This window comes from Plectropomus leopardus, chromosome 11, assembly GCF_026936395.1.
Source record: "Plectropomus leopardus strain MGB_pleo_1.0 chromosome 11, ASM2693639v1, whole genome shotgun sequence".
NCBI classification, from domain to species: domain Eukaryota; kingdom Metazoa; phylum Chordata; class Actinopteri; order Perciformes; family Serranidae; genus Plectropomus; species Plectropomus leopardus.
This window is the reverse complement of record NC_142186.1, coordinates 1,655,021-1,672,433: the sequence shown is the minus strand read 5'-3', so window position 1 is coordinate 1,672,433 and position 17,413 is coordinate 1,655,021. Positions and strand designations below refer to the sequence as shown.

The 17,413-nt window shown below is 40.7% G+C and overlaps 1 protein-coding gene across 1 annotated transcript; it reads right to left on the bottom strand.

The window, feature by feature from the left end:
- Positions 1 to 538: 538 nt before the first annotated feature.
- Positions 539 to 7,386, bottom strand: LOC121945348 (uncharacterized). The gene is made up of 2 exons (XM_042489477.2): positions 7,238 to 7,386; positions 539 to 3,998 (listed from the first exon to the last, which is right to left on the bottom strand). Exons 1-2 carry the CDS (start codon positions 7,254 to 7,256, stop codon positions 2,503 to 2,505), a joined length of 1,515 nt encoding a protein of 504 aa, XP_042345411.1. The 5' UTR covers positions 7,257 to 7,386; the 3' UTR covers positions 539 to 2,502.
- Between the last annotated feature and the right edge of the window lie 10,027 nt (positions 7,387 to 17,413).

Below are 17,413 nucleotides of genomic sequence, written 5' to 3'. Positions count from 1 at the left end.
GTGAATCTGGAATCTGATCTGAAATTGACTTTTTTTAAAATATTTTCTCTTACCAGAAAATATACGAGATTTGAGAGGATTTTACTGCTTGATGGCCATTGTATTTGATAAATTCCACATGAGCTGAGGAAACAATATTTTGGGTCAGAATTTTTATTTTTATTCCTTTTTCATGATGTATGGTAATCTTTTCCATAGCCTATTATTTTTCTGTTTACTTGCCCTGGCATAGTAAGTTTGTTGTGTATGATATTTCATGTAGCAAATTGTTTACATTTTTATTCATTTGCAGTTTTCACTCATTTGTACTAGTTGTTTTCTCCTTTATTTATTATTTTCATTTATGTTTTGCAGTCATGATGCTGGTATTATAAATATTAGTGATTTCTAAAGTTACTGTTTGAATAAAAATTGAACACCATAATGGCCATGCTTTCAAGACACAATGTATTTGATTAATGTATACACTTTAATAAAACATGAAACCCTAAGAAAGAGAGAGAGCGCTGTTGGGAGCATTTAATCAAACAGCACAAGGTACAATAACAGTTTTAATTTCTTTTGTGTTTTCCCGTTTGGTTTTTATTTTTCCATTGGGTATTTGGAAGTTTAGACATGTAGTGGTGACCATGAAAAAACAGGTTTTGCCACATTCTGTCACACACGACTTATAACATATAGGTGATGACAAGCACCGATATGAAATGCCATTCATTCCTCTCACATGTTCCCTGAAGGTGCCTTAAGAGAAACTGTGAACTTGCAGAGCTCTTTCCAGAAGCTGAAACTTAGACAGAGAATACATAAAACCTTTATTCACGGTATTTTTACATTCTGTATTGAGCGGTGTGTGTGTGTGTGTGTGTGTGTTTGTGTGTGTTTGTGTGTGTGTGTGTGTGTGTGTGTGTGTGTGTGTGTGTGTACGTGTGTGTACGTGTGTGTGCGAGTGTGTGTGTGTGTGCAGGTATCATTATCAATACAAAGCAAGAACAAACTGAACAGGGTTGTTAAACTGGGAGGCGAGATAACTGGAGAACCATTGCAAAGTATTACTCACATGATGGACCAGTACAAAGTTAATTTAGCTTATAAGCCCCGTCCTTTCTGACTTCCCTACCCTGTCTTTGGCACTCAGCTTCAAGCCCACTGGGTCCTTCTGGAGAAAAAATATGAAGTAAAAAGAGTAAAATGGAAATAAAGTTTCATATTTTAAAGGAGGCTCAGACGTCTCCTAAAGGATCCGATCACTGTACTTTATAACAAACTCAAAAAGAAGGAATAATTGCGTTCATTGAGGACTATTTTCAAATGATTCCACATAAGGTGTTCTACTCTGTTTTGGGGACAGCAAGAGAGTGTATGTGGGATTAAGTCAAAATAAGCTACAGTGTGTGTGTGTTCATGGTAATGCCCAGTGAAACAGTGTGGTTCACTGATGTGTTTTTAATCATTTCTGCACAGCAATGAAGCTCTATGGTACAGAGGAAGAGGCTGCTTGCTAGTAGGACACTTTCACTATGTGCTTAGCTCTGCACATGGTATTTAATGAATGTAGGAAAAATATGGAATACAGTCACACTTTAAAGTAGAGTAACTCAAAACAGGTAACTACTGTGAATGACACAATGGAAACGCCAACACATTCTCATCCCAAGTCATTACGTATGGCCATTTTGCAGTGGACGTCCACGTCTACATACACTCTAGGTCAGTGTTTCTCAAACCTCTCCTCAAGGACTGCCAGTCCTGCATGTTTTAGATCTCTCCCTGCTGTAACACAGATGATTCAAATGATCAGCCTGTCATGAAGCTGCTTCATGAGTTCATAATGAACTGATCATTTGAATCAGCTGTGTCGCAGCAGGGAGAGATAAAAAAATATGCAGGACTATTGGTCCTTCAGGAGGGGTGTGAGAAACACTGCTCTAGGTAACCTTCTATATCTGCTCTTTATGTTCCAGGATGGCACTACCGTGATGATAACAGAGGCACATGTTGGGATTATGCTGCATCTGGTTATGTTTGGACAACAAAAGCACATGGCAATCAACATCAGAATGTCAACTAAAGCACATGCTGACACAGACAGTTAGGATAAGACAAAAAGCATCACCTACAAACAGGAAGCAGACACTAGACACATGAAAGTCCAGGGTTTGTTTAATCCATCCACCACCCCTTTCTTTCACCCACCCTATAGGAACCTTAATGCTCCTTATCTTATGTTGTTACCAGCAGTGTTTCAATCTGACTTGACAGATTTAGTCCAGTTGGTCCTGTGTGGCAGCTTCTAATAACACCAAAAACGGTTCTGTTTGGCCACGTTCTCAGCAGATGCCATCCAGCGGCGTTTCATATAGACACTAAAGGTCAATTTTAGTGTCGAGCTCTTTCACTGAAAACACTACAAATGTGACGGTACTTAACTACTTCGGAATGAGAACGGGCTTGCAACTCATAGTGCTTTGCCAACCTGTTACACAGTAGGCTTATCATGTTGTGTTAAAATGGATTGGTCATAGCGAAGACATAGGCTATAGGCAGCTGCAGTCCGATGTTGACAAAATGCCATTTCCCCATAACTAATGCTCCTATTATCAACCCTGCTATTGTTCCCAAAGTCCCTGGCCATGAGGACCACCTTCCAGCCACAGCTGCTGCTGCTCCCACAGACACTCCCGCAGCCCCCACCACCCCCAGCAACGCCCCTGCTTGTCCCCCTTCTCCCAGAACAGGGGCTAAAACCTCCACCCCAACCAGTAAACCCCCCGCTACTAAAGCTGCCCCCGCTATGACTCTCACCTCTCCACGTGCCCGCCTCACCAGTGGACCCCCAACTGTTGCCCCCAGACCCAGCTCACATGATTTAGCCACAAAGAAAGCTGCATTCAAAGCCTCCAGAGAGGACTGGTAGTTCATACGAGCACTGATGTTTTCTCTGGACTGATTCCGCCCTGCCGCTCGCATCTTTATGGCGGATGTTACTGCAACTTGCCCGGCGTGTAGGGTGAGCATGGCGATGACAAACGTTGCAAGCATTGCCATGCAGCCAATCAACATCCAGAACTTGAAGTCAGAAGATTTCAGGAGCAGATAGGCTATGACTGCAACCAAAGCTAGAAGCACTATAAACACAGACTGGTGGCCTCCATAACCAAACACCCCAAACCCTGATGTCACTATGGCAATTACTGTCATTGGTATCCCAGAAAAAGCCAAGAAGTCCACATATTTGACCACCACTGTGTTGATCCAGTCTTGGATGGTTCTTTGCTCCATCTCTGCCTCTTCACTCTCCATCTTTTTCCTTTCTATCTCTTCTCTTAGCCTCCGCTCAGTGGCCCATGCCATTTGGTGCTCCATCCCGCTGGTGCTGCCTCCTTTCTCCAGCATCAGAATCCTCTGCTCTATCTGTTCAGCTGCTTTCTGCCTGTGCTTCATCTCTGTAATCTCCATCTGTTTCCTCTCCCTGTCCCAGACTACAGATCCCAGAGTGCAACAGGCCTTTCCCTGCTTCCAGAGCAGTTTGAACACCAAGTGGAGGGGCGGTTTGAGCACAGTGAATATGCTCAGTGCCCACAGAAGGCCCACCATGCCGTAGTTCTTCACAGTCCATTCGATAGCGACCCCGAGCGTGGCGCCACTGAGAGTGGTCCCGAAGGCCCCAGCGAGTGCTACTGTTGCCCACAAGCCAAAAGAGTGTGTATAGGAGGCACTGCAGCTCCTCATGACCACAAACACTGAAGCTACCACTGCTGCCAGAATCACACCAGCTACTACTGAGGTCATCACGACGGTCAGGGCTGTGGCTCCAATAAGGGTCCCCAGCCCGAGGGCACCCACTGTCCTGACTTCCTCCATCACTGGTTTCAGTGGACCGGCTGAAGTCATCACTGCAAGGACCTTGTCCACTGGATCCTCTGTGGCTCCCAGTATGGAACCTCCCACTGCTCCCAGTGCAAACCCCACAGCTGCCTCAGTTAAGGGATTCCTTGCTCCTGAAATGGGACAAGAACCAAACTGTTAACCACTGAAGAAGTGGCATTTAAGGGATGTTGCAACAGTTAGATAGAAACTGGTGTAGTGGACTGCATTGGCATGGCCTTTACATTTTCCCTCCCCATGTCTTTATTATTTAATTTGAGTGAGTTAGGTAAAATCTCATTTTATTGCTTTTCTGTGATGGAGCCATACTGCCATCTAGTGGCCTTAGTTATTCGTAATTTCGTAATGAACTTTATAGTTCTATCGTGTTTTGCATTTATCGTATAATGTTAAACAGTAATCCCTTATCTAAGTGATTACCAAGTTCTTTATACTCTGTTGGATAACTTTATGTTACATGTGACTACTTAATAAGATCAAACCAAGGATCTTCAAAGTTGTGTGTTACATTCATAATTGCCTTTAGGTCTTCTAGCATATGTTTGTAATTACTGCAATAGGACCATAGTGGTGATGAGATACGTGACTTTATATGTAACGGGTCAAATTGAGTAATTCATCACAAAGTAGCTACTAAACTAAACGCCAGATGTGTGGTTGCTCAGCACGAAGGTTCACTTCCCCGCTTTCCATTCGCACCCCAAAATTCATAGATTAAAACTTAGTGAGCCCTCAGCTCAGTGCTTCTTTTTATTTCCCCTTTCACCGCGGTGCTTCTCGTGTATCCTCACTCGCACCCTTTTTCTTTATCTTCAGTTTTACGAGAGCTCACCAGAGCTTTGCTGAATTTGAACTTTTTCAAAGCCTTTTCTTTTTAAATTTCTTTGACTCTTTTCTTCATACCAGTTTTTGGTCAGTAAAGATATTCTTGCATTTCGTTTCAAGTAAACTCAAAATAATAATTTAAAGTGACTTTGTCAGACCATCCGGATTATTTCTGCGAGTTTTAATTGAGGATGACACTCAGCGATCCGCCGTCAACTCTGTCAAGGTTCTAGAAGCAACACCTGCTGCACAAACTATCAGCATCCGTTGCCTGCCCCTAAAAACTCTTAAAGACTTTTACTGGACACTGAGGCCAGTTAAAGACCGCTGCACACCGACTCAACCTGCCCAGCCACCTTTGCCTTTCAGCGGGTCACTGCATCTGGAAGACACGCAGCAGCCCTCCACTGGAGCGAAGCAACGACCTGGACCTTCCCAGAGAAGTCTGTTCAGGTCAGCAAAAGTAGGCAGAATAACATCTTCTAGTGATGTCGAATAACATCTCCAGAGTTGATGTCGAATAGCAAATTTTTAATGCAAATTTCTAAATTCTAGTTTACCATTCAACGTGTGTCCACACTTTAAATGGTCACATATTTATACCCACTATCATCCACAATTAATCATTTACATCACCTGAATATACATTACCTTGGTTCCCTTTTATTTGTTTAATTTCATATTATATGCCATATCGCTTCCTCTATTTACTCACCAATAAAAATTTGCCTAAATGAAAGATTTCATTTATCGCCAAGTCGTTGTCTGTGGACATTATTTCATGAGAGAAATAAGATCCATGTATACAGGATAAACGGTAATGAACATGATTTGAAATTGTTATAATTTAAAATGTATTTTTCTTCTAAATGGAGAATAGTGCCCCTTTTACTTTAATAAGTGCAAAATCCAAACTCTAACGTAGTTATTAATAACTGCTTCACTGGTTACATGGTTTCTTTTTTGTTAATGGATTTCTTTAACTTGTTTAGTGTGGTGTATTGATCAAGTATGTTATTAGATTATTTACTCTTTTTTTTAATTATAAGCCTGTACACATGCTGTGTTCTTTGAGCTCTCAGTCTCATTGTTGTCGATGTAGACATGTGGAAGGCGCGCCCAAAAGCGAGAGCAATGCCCTCCTAAAAGGGCCTATATTTCAAGGTATGATGGCTGCCCCCCTGTGATAAAGAACTTTTGGAACACAGCAGCATGCAATGCATGCCGTGTCATAGTAATTGCCAATCACAGCCTTCTTCAATGAGTATTAGTCTGTACTTAATAAGGAGAGGAAGTTGATCCTTCAGTGCAGGGATACCTCAGAGTTTTACATCTGTCTCATAGACTATATTTTTGGCCTAATACACACTCAGAAAACAACGGCTGGAAGTAGGTGCTCTGCACTCTGGAGTTCTGCTAACAATGCTATGATACACTGCCGGTATGGTTGCTTTACAACCTTAGACGCAATCTGCCTTCATGCTTTTTAAAATTGGCACAAAGTGGGCACAAACAACGCTTCCTCATCCCAAGTCATTACATATCGCCACTTTGTCAACTTCAACGTCTACATATTACACTCTAGTGTCAAAAAAAAAAGACAGGAAGTGAACAACAACTATGCTGGTGAAAGACCAGGGTTTGTTGGACTCATCCACTGCCCCTTCTGGCCATTCTATAGAGACCTTTGTTACATAATTACTGGCATCGTTTTAACCTGACGCTGTCCAGCGGCGTATCATGTGGACATGACAGGTTCTGTCCAACCACATTTTCAGCTGATGCTGCCTGTTTGTGTATTGTGCTGCAGTGACAAGTGCTGTCTGTCATAATAACACCACAAAAGGCAGCTTTTGGCATTAGGATCTTTCGGCAATATCACTGCAAAGGTGGCGGTATTTGATGACTTAAGATTGAGAAAAGGCTGGCACAGGATGCCTGACCTCGTGGTGTTCAGGCGCTTGAAGATGTGGCATGTGTCCCAGCCCTTATTTTGTACAGTTGCTCATCAGGCTACACATGAAATGTAAAACCTCTCAAAGACTGGACAAAGGTTTCATTTAGAATATGTTAAATAATACCAAGAAGCGGAATTCCTATTTCATCCTTCAGATTGGAAATCTGAGGAGATTTGTTGGTGAGTAAAGTCAGTATGTGTTTTTGAGGCATGACGAGCTTGCTGTCAGAGACTCAGCAGACTGGTTGATCAGGTTTGCCCAGCAGAGACAGCATGCTGCACTAATTTCTATCTGTTCACACTCTGAATGTGATTCAAATTCTTACAACCAGCATCGTGAAAGTAGAACAAAAGGTCTGTGTTGTTTTCATGCTATTATTGTAACCTCATAAAGTCATTAAAAATGATTTGTATACTAATCATGTAGAAAATAAAAGCAAAGCATCATAAAAGAAGCACTTTTACACAACTGAATTGCACAAGCAAAGTAGGAAACCACACATGCAACTTACAGTCAGTAAAAAAAAAGATGAATGAAAATACAGATTTAGAAATCAGACATGTCTTTACCCAGTTTAGTGCCTGCCATGTTGTTCTGAGATGGATAGGAATCCTCTTCTCCTGGAGTTATGTCAGTCTTTCTTCAGACCTGTGTGCTAAGTGAGTTGACAGCACCCTGCGAGTCACAAGATATGTTTGAAAGTGCTTCTTTTGCCCTGTTTACGTGTTGGCAGCCCATACAGGACACACCCACTACCGGTTCGTCCTTTCTGCATTCATTCTCCAGATAATTCTCTCCTAATCTCCAGGATCTCTGCGCCATGCCTGTGTTCAGTGTCACACGTGACTCAACATTCCTGTTCTACAATCATTGGTCATCTGTCATTTACTCCAACACCTTATCAAATTTGTCATATGTTGCCACTTTGCAATAGACCTCTTCATCCACAGATTCCTCTCCAGGTAGCCCTCTGTGTCTTGACGTTGACATTTACATGGCACATGATTATATTTAGGCAACAAAGGCACATGGCAATCCACAGACGGACAGATAGGATTTTGCAAAAGAGGTATAAGAGGCATGCCCTAAGTTTTGCCTGCCTATCGTGGCCTGGGGACAAATTTTAAACAGCCTTTGGCTTGACTTTCAAAATATACTAAAAGCGGCCTGCCACATAATATTGGTTAATCAAGCAAAACCACTTGTATTTTTTCGCTTCACCTCACATTGAAGACTACTATAGCCTGCAGATTGTAGACATGCTTGGAGTAGGAACTACTTAGGCGAAACTTACCTGCTTTTATAAACTAAATGCAAATAAGCAAACAGAATGATTAGCTAACAGCAGACAATTTTAGTAAGCAGACATGGCCAAAGCAAAGAAGCATAAAGTTGACAGTCTGGGCAGCCATTTTCACTTCTTTCTCAAAGATTAGACAGCTGTGTTTGTCTTGTTTGTTTGATATTTTTCTTTAATAACCCATTTGATGCAAGATACATGATCTAGGGCAGCACTGTGGCGTCGTGGTTAGCCTCACAGCAAGAGGGTCCCTGGTTCGAAACCCGGTTGGAACGGGGTTCGGTCCGTGGGCGGGGGCCCTTCTGTGCGGAGTTTGCATGTTCTCCCCGTGTCTGTGTGGGTTCTCTCCGGGGTCTCCAGCTTCCTCCCAGAGACATGCAGCTCAGGTTGATTGGTAACTCTAAATTGCCCTTAGGTGTGACTGTGAGCGTGTATGGTTGTCTGTCTATATGTGCGATAGTCTGGCGACCTGTCCAGGGTGTACACCGCCTTCCACCCGATGACTGCTGGGATTGGCTCCAGCCCCCCCGCGACCCTTACGAGGACAAGCGGTTACAGAAAATGACTGACTGACTACATGATCTAAGTCAGCCCCTGTTTTGGACACCCCAGGTAAGGTGTAGAAAGAAAACATGCAGACAGGAAGCTGTATGAAATTTCAACCGGATGCTGTCCAGAGGCGAACCGTGTGCATGCAACAGCTTTAGTCCATCCATGTATCATGCTGCTAGGGCAGGTGCTGTTGGCCACCTGGCAGCATATCATAACACCGTGACCAGGTCTATCTGGCTGCGTTGTCAGTTTATGCTACCTGGTGGTGTATCATACAGCCTTAAGAGGTGGCTTTTGACATTGGGATCTCACGCCAAAATCCCTGCAAAAGTATTTGAAGGCTTCAGAATGAGAACAGTCTGTTTATTTTCATCCTGTATTCAAGATGGCAGCGCAGTTGGCTGCCTCAGCATGATGCTGCACATCATTTTAATTTGTCTGTTTGTTGATTTATTGTTTTGCTGTCGTACCTGGAGCTCTTTCTACAGAGGGGAGATAATGACCATCAGGGAAACAACTCTGTCTGACTTAATTCCCATTTTGCCTCAACCATGAAATTATTGGACATTCTTATCAAACGTTCCCTAACAGGACAGGACAGTCTCTGCCATCATAGACTTTGCACATTGCTAGCAGGATTAGTTCTTTCCAACATGCAATACACATGAGACATTTTAATCCTGGTTTCATTTCACTCACTGAATCCATCCTCCCTTTTAACATTTCATCTTGGTACAGCTCCCTCTCCAACAAACACAAAACTAAACTCTCCCATATCGTTAATCAGGCCAGCAAAAGCATTGGTTCACCACAAACTCCTTTCTCTGAACTTTTTAACTGCTCTGTGATCAGGAAAGTCCCACTGGCCCACAAAAACATCTACAAAAAAGTCTTTTTTTCCCTCTGCAATAACCACCATAAACAAAATGAAATAGACACTCCACTACATATTTTTATCTGCTGCTGCTTTTTAATGTCTGTACTTTGTGAGTGTGAATGTGTCTTAAGTGTGTTTAATAATGTGTTGTATTTATTGTTGGAGCCTTGTCAAAGGAGAATTTCTGTCACTGATTCAGACAGACAATTAAGTTTATCTTTTATCATTATAACTGTGAAACCAATTTAGTGAACTTGAGCTACTGGGGGAGAGAGACAGAAGTTGCGTTCCAAAAGTCGTTCAACATGCCTTCCTTCACGTGCCCTTTCCATCGCCATCTTAAGGGCCATCTTTTCTGATAGTCTGAAAAACTGAAGTGAACTTGGTGAGATCAACCCTCAGAGGGCTGAGGGAGCGAGTGAACATCAGTGGTCACTTCAGAGGTCTATATCACCCACAATGTATTGCAGCTATGCATGTGATGCAAAAAATACATCCATGGTTAGGGGGCAGTAAGCAGTAAAACTTTTTATTTTCACTTAACTTATATATATATATATGATGATTATGATGATTAAGAAAAAAAGAGTGCTAATCCTGCAACTGGTGGTCAATTCATGATAGTCAGGCTGAAAGTGAACAAGGGCAGGTGTGTTTCATTCCAGTCCCCCGCCAGCTTTCCCTCTGCTTTCCGAGTGGCCTCAGTGTGATGTCAGCTGCTACGTAACACCAAGGGCTGAGGAGAAGTGAAGGAGGGCAAGTGGAACAACTTCTGGAACACAGGCAGAGACTCTTGCTGCGTTCCAAAGATGGTTTAACATGCCCTCATGCACTATAGGGGGATCCCTGTTGGCATCTTAAGGGCCGTTCCAGTTTCTGAAAAACTGAGGTGAACAGCGATGGTCATTCCAGTGTTCTGTATTACCAACAATGCATTGCAGTTTTGCAAGAAAATACATCCATGGTTGGGGGGCAGTAATGGGCATAAAACTTTCTTACCACTGAAGAAGACAATAAATAAATTGAGCACGGTGGCTGGTCAATCAACTTGATCACACTTTTGCAATGACAACATGTCAAGTATCTGCAAGTATATGGAAAGCCCTTTGAGCATTTATTCCATATCCTTGATATCAGACATTAGTTTCCTTAACTAGTTTGGTATTTGTCAGCACTAGATGGACATTTGATCACACTAGCTATGCACTTTGTTGTACTAGTTGCACAAAAACTGTGTCTAGTCACTCTTTACTAGTCATGACAAATGTCTTACTAGTGAAACCTCGCACCACACTAGTAGAGCCTAGTCAGCTTTTTGACATATTAGTGGCCCACAGGACCAAACTAGTAATGTTCAAAGTCTTACTAGTTAACTAGTAAGATGCAAAAGCTTCAACATGTTAACTAGTCAAACATGGATTCATGTCAGTAGTTAACTGGTGACCTATGATTTTTTGCACTAGTTAACTAGTGAAGGTCAAAATACTGACTTATTAACAAGTGAAAGCCTCTTGTAGTCTTACTCATCAACTAGTGAGAGTCAAAAGTTTTACTAGTTAACTAGTGATGCCCCAAATATCCACGAGTAACACAAGAAAGACATTTTGATTTAACTAGTACAACTAGTGAGATCCAGAATGTTCACTAGTAGAACTAGCGAAAGCCAACATTCTCACTAGTTAACTAGTTAAAGGGCCTTTGAGTTAACTTAACTAGTGAGACCCAAATGTTTACTAGTAGAACTAGTGAAAGCCATATTGCTCACTAGTTACGCTAGTTGCCTTAAATGAAATGAATAAGCCTGATTCTGAGCTTCCACTATTGTTCAGTGCTTGCCCCTTGCATACTGTCCATACAGAATAAAGCTGGGTTTTTTTTCAGTTGTAACAATTAACTGTTTGATTTTTTTTGTTCCCTTTTTGCTTTTTTTTATAGTGAAACCCAAAGCTATGTAATGATTATCTTTGGTGAACTTGAAAAACAGAATCTAATTCAAAATAAAAGTCCATAAAAACATATGGATCATACACAATATTTCTGAAGATCACACACATAAGATCAGAGATAGATAAATAACAATAAAGGTGTTTCTATGACTTAACTTTATAAAGTATATTATAATAAAAGGTAGGCCTGTACTGGAGCAATAAATGTGGTCAGTTTCATTTTTATCAGTTTTATCAGTCTAATACAATACAGATCATTAGTGATGCCACAAAATAAAGCACACCGAAGTTGTTGGTTTAATGTATATATATGTGTGTGTGTGTGTGTGTGTGTGTGTGTGTGTGTGTGTGTGTAGTATATTTTGCTGCAAACTGTGCACATTACTCTTAAAAAACGGGAACAAATGGATTTCAAGGTGGTGATTTATGTGGTTTTGTTTTTTGTGTATGCTTGGTGGTTTCTCTGTGTTCTCCTGTGTTGCAGGGAGTATTGTACTGGGTTATATTAAGAAGTCTTCTTAATATTTGTTCATTCGATAACACAACAACTAGAGTTAACAAAATATTGAGAATATATGCCTGTTGTATTAGTTTTATTAAGGTGTACCTAAAGTGATAAGTATTTATGTTATTATTTTTCCTAATTCTTTCTATCATGCTGTGTATGATTACTTGCAAGGAAGAATCAGCAGAGCAGCAAAAAAGATAAAGATGCATCTTTTTCTTCTTTTTTTTCTCCCCATGTCCCTGTCAAACAGGAAAGATATTTTTAAATAGTAAAGAGGAAGATATTACACAGTATAAACATGCAGAATTGTTTACAAGCCAGAATTTCAAAAAAGACTGAATTTATTCAGATGTGGTTGGAACAACCATAGAATCAAAACGGCAAACAACCATACTCCGACGCAAATGTGGATGGAGGGCATGCTAACCAACAGTGAGCAGGAGTCAACAGCTCTCAACAGTCTCTTTGGAGATGACCCTTACAGTCAAGAAAATCTGGAAGCTGGCTTGGCAAGACAAGGCATACAGCTCACCCAGTTACAAGCAAACAGTAAAGACCTTGAACGATCAGTGATCGTGTCACAACCGCTCAACAACCTGAGCCCTGAACAGCAACAGGTCATTCAAAAATTAATGGATGAAACAACAGACTTAAAGGAAAGATATCTGCTGTGTGCTAGAGGGATTCAAAACATTCCTGACAAAATTTGATGTATTTAGTGTGCAGACACAAACATTTCAGACATTACAACGGGAAATCCCCTTTTTTTAAACATGGTTTCTTAAGTTCAGAATAACCTAGTGTTCTCAAAATACTGCTGCTGCAAACCGACAATGACTACACCTTTCCAAATCCCAAAGAGTCTCCTATTGTCTGGGAGAGCATCTGATGCAGTTCATCCTCCTGTATAACACCTCTTGGCAGGTACAAGCACATCATGCAGGCTGATGCGTATGGCAAACAATGCATGCCCTCATCCTGTTCATGGAAGTCGATGCAAAGCTTGCTACGAAAGCCCAAGGCAGGAACTTCATCTGTTCCAGTGATGAAAACCAGAAGGTCTTCGAATCACAAATCAGTCATTTTGTCTGCCGGAAAAAAAGTAAATCTAAGTAACATTTACATTTGTTTCTAAAACCAAATGTAAGATCTGGACTGTATATATTTCAAACTGGCCTGTAACAACTGTAGGACATGTAAACATGACTGGCTTTTTTTGAGACAAAGAAAAGACAAAAGTCTCTTTGTTCTCTCTAAGTGGTATTTGCATTGTTCTCAAATGGTTTTTGCGGTCTTTCAAAGTACTGTAAATTTTAAGTGCACCATTTTGTTTGTGTAGGGCATAAGATTTCATAATTCATGCTTAATAAAGATACCTTCAATCATGTTCAGAACCATTCCCAGCTGTAAATGGTGTCCTCTGCCTTGTGATGGTTGGTTCCTCTGTTGCTGTAATTGTAAGACAGGATGGCTTTGAAGACTGCCTTTGACAGAGGTTCCTGCATGTCGTGAACAAAGGCAAGAAGGTAATCCACTTTTTCTTGACCAGGTCCCACAGCTTCTTGAATACATACAGATACATGGACCACCATGTGCAATTGACCAAGCAATAATGTTGCCACCTCTGAAATATTTTCGCTTGTCTAAAGCTGCTTGGTCATAACTAAGAAAGACCTGGCGAGCCTTTCCGTCAAAAATGCCAAGAGAGGTCTGTACCTCTATCATCAGTCTAGAAAAGAAATCAAAAGGAAAGAGAAATGCAACAATTTGTTTTACTGTGCAATTCACTAGAATACATGTACACATTTGTAAAAAATATTTCCCCCCATATTATCTGCATCTTCTTCTACAAACTCAATGTGTGGTGTATGGGTCCAACAGAAAGTCACTCTGGAGAGTGCTTTAATGGCACTCTCCAGAAGTTTAGTCCTCCTGATACAAATGGTGGATACCAGGTTGCCAGAAAGGTGATCCTCATAAAAAGTCCTCAAAATTGTGGCGAGGTCCACTTCTTCCTAATATGTATTAAAAGAATGAAGTACATCAGAAATAAATGGCAAAAACCATGGGTCCCTTTGTGGGACTGGTGATCTTGGAAATTTCTTAAAAAGTAGCAATATCATTCTTTTCACTTTGAGTATGTGAAATGCACAGTTAGTAACAATTCCTGAAAAAAAAACATTCTGCCCATGTTCTATGTTCAAAAAAGATAAAACTTACTGTTGGAGGACTGTCACTGTCAGAAGGAACTGCAGTTATGTTGTCCTCTTCCCTATCCTCCTCAGAGTCATAAATGAGAAAATCATTGATTGAAGTCCGAAAAATTGAATTACGCAAGTAAGATTTACATACAGGCATCCCCAAACCCCAAACCTTTTGCATAATACAGGTACTGTATTGTGATTAATCTATGTATGTATTGTGATTTTATCACTGTAAAACAGATGAGTACTGAGACTACTACTATACTACTACTATAAAATACCTGTTTAGGGGTTCCAAACATGCTTTTCTCTAAAATACCTTGAAAAGTACAAAAAATGCATGTGATAATGTCTATAGCCATAGTTTCAGCACATATTCAGTATGACAGATTATTCATTATCATCATGTAGAGATTCACCTCTGGGGTCCCAGCATTCAGCCACTGTGCCGCATCCAAACTTGACTCCTGTTGACAAGAGTTAGACCTTCTATTTACACTCAGGTGTCTTTTACTGAGGAGTAAATTGAAAGGATGACCTCTAAACTCTGATTATTCAACATTTAGATTACAGTTTTCAAAATGAATTATCAAAAGTACATACTAAATACAGTATCGTATACACTAACTTACAGGTGAAGGGTTCAAGCCTGTCCTTGGTGTGTTTCCATCACTGTCCATCAACGAAGACAGAGCCATGGCATTAAGGGGGGAGGACTGAGAACTTGCATCAGAATTGCTGTTAGATGTGATGAATGGCATGTCACCAGGTACTGTAGGAACAGAGGGCATGACCTGAGGAACTGCTGGTAAGGCTAGAGATCGGATGGCTGATGGTGCAGGGGATTGGGATGGAGTAGTTGGTGAGACTGCAGGTCTGGTGGCTGTTAAGCTAGCCGCAGGTGAAGCCATCACTGTTGTTGATGATGAAGGAGCAGAAAGAGACTGGGTAACTGTCTCATGTCCAGCTGGTAGGGATTTCTCTGGTAGGGTATGAGTCCTTTCAGATTCAGTGATCTCATTCTAACTAGTGACACTGATGTTCATTTCACTAGTTAACAAGTGGAAGGCATTTTTGTCTCTCTAGTCAGGCTCAGTACTGAACTTGTACAAACTTTGACTGAACATGTTTGACATTTTTCTTACATGTTGGGCATTTCCTTTAACTAGTTGAGCCTCATGCAGCACTAGTGAGCGACTGTGCACAACGAGTACAACATACATTTGTCTAACATATAGGGCTTTTTGTCACACTAGTTGATGTTTTTGACATACTAGTGGACATTGACATCATACTAGTTTAACAAAATTGCTTACTAGTTGACTTGTGTACACAACCAGTTAACTACTGAAGTGTTTTAACTGCCAAACATGTTAACTAGTTGAATTTTATAATTTTACTAGTTAACTAGTTGTGTAGACATATCAGCTAGTAAGCAATTTTGTGAAATATGTTCAGTCAAAGTCTGTACAGGTTCAGTACTGAGCCTGACTAGTGAAACAAAATCCCTTTGTCTAGTTAACTAGTGAGATGATTATCACTTTCACTAGTTGAGTAGTGGCTGACTCTGGACCCAACTAGTTTACTAGTAATAGAACATGTGTTTTACTAGCTGCAGTTCCTCAGGACAACATGTTGACCAGTGGAAAACATACAAATGAAGAGGGCGGGAGAATAACAAAATCTGAATCCTGATTGGTGTATTTCAACAGTTGAGCCAATAGGAATCCTAGATGCACACTTCTTACCCACCTCCTCATTAGTTTTTTTTGTACAACTAGTTAACTAGTGGCCCTGTTGGCATTCACCTGTTCCACTAGTGAACATTTTGGATCTCACTCGTGTACTAGTTAAATCAAAATGTCTTGCTAGTGTTACTAGTGGATATTTGGGTCATCACTAGTTAACTAGAAAAACCATTTGAGCCTCACTAGCTAACTAGTCAGGCTACAAGAGGCTTTCACTAGTTATTTAGTTAGTATTTTGTCCTTTTCAGCTCTCACTAGGTAACTAGTGCAAAAATTAGAGTTTTTGTGCAGTTAATATGACAAAGTGCATAACTAATGTGACCAAATGTCCACCTAGTGCTGACAAAGACCGAACTAGTTAAAGAAACTAATGTCTGATATCAAGGATATGGAGTAAATGCTCAAAGGGCTTTCCATGTATGTGTAAGTACCACGGTTATCAAATGTCAAATGTTGTCTTTCATTAGATTTAATCCTTAATTTCAATTCAATTTAGTGTCATTTCCAGAGTGGATTTGTTCATATATGTTCAGTTATACATATTTAAATTGTTCAGTTGTATTTCAGTTGTATTTATAACTAAATTTTAGTTGTTGTTTTTTTTTTTAATCAAAGTGTAGAGGTATTTATCAGAAGCATATTTGCCAGGAGCAAGATTTAAGAATTTCAAAGTTTACAATAAAAACACAACAATTTGTGGACATCTCAGTCTAAATTTAAAAAATGAAAAAAACATTTACAATATGCTTTTTTTGTTTCTTTTGTAGGCATGTGATATTGATTCAATTAGTCTCCTGTTTTTCTAAATTTTAGTAAATTACTGTGTAAGAATTTGCCAGTTTAAAATCTGCATCGACTGATGTCCCATGTCTGTGTTGATAATGTGTGGTTTGATGAAACATTTCAATAGCTGTGATTGTTTTCATATTTTATTGGAACTGAAGAGGAGACGGAGCTTCTCATTAAGTTGAGAAGCAGCAATGAGGCTCTTTTTACAGATGATTGGGCTGCAGGTGAAGCTGACGGGGGCAACGGCAGCCCAAAAATGGGAGAACCTCAAAAAGAAATACAAGGTCAGTAATTCGTCCAAATGCCTTTTGTTTTCGTAACAGTAAGCAACATTATTGACAAAACAAATGTAGGCTATTTATATTTTTCAAAGAGAAAGATTCAAGCGTGTTTGTGTAACTGCTGTGTTTCCCCCCTACAGGAGCAGGGACGGATCAGGGTGAAATGACAGCAAACAGATGGAAGTGGGTTCCCCTGATGCACGAGGCCATGGGGTCACAGCCATCTATTTGTCTTTCAGTACTCATTGCCTCGTGCACAGGGGATGAGAAACCATCATCCAGCACAGCTTCTGGTCTGACAGCCGCCGCTGAAATCTCCTGTGATGAAGATATCCCACTTCCAGCACCAACACCTCCACAAGACACTTCATCCCAGCAGCTACTAATGAAGAGGTCACAAGGCCCACTCCAGAGAGGATCAGCCCCCCTGCAAAGCAGAGGGGCAGAGATCCTTTGGTGGAGGTTACAGGATTCAGGCGCCTGGAGGCACAAACGGAGAAACTAGTTGGACTTTTTGAAAAAAAAAAACAGTTGAAAAGA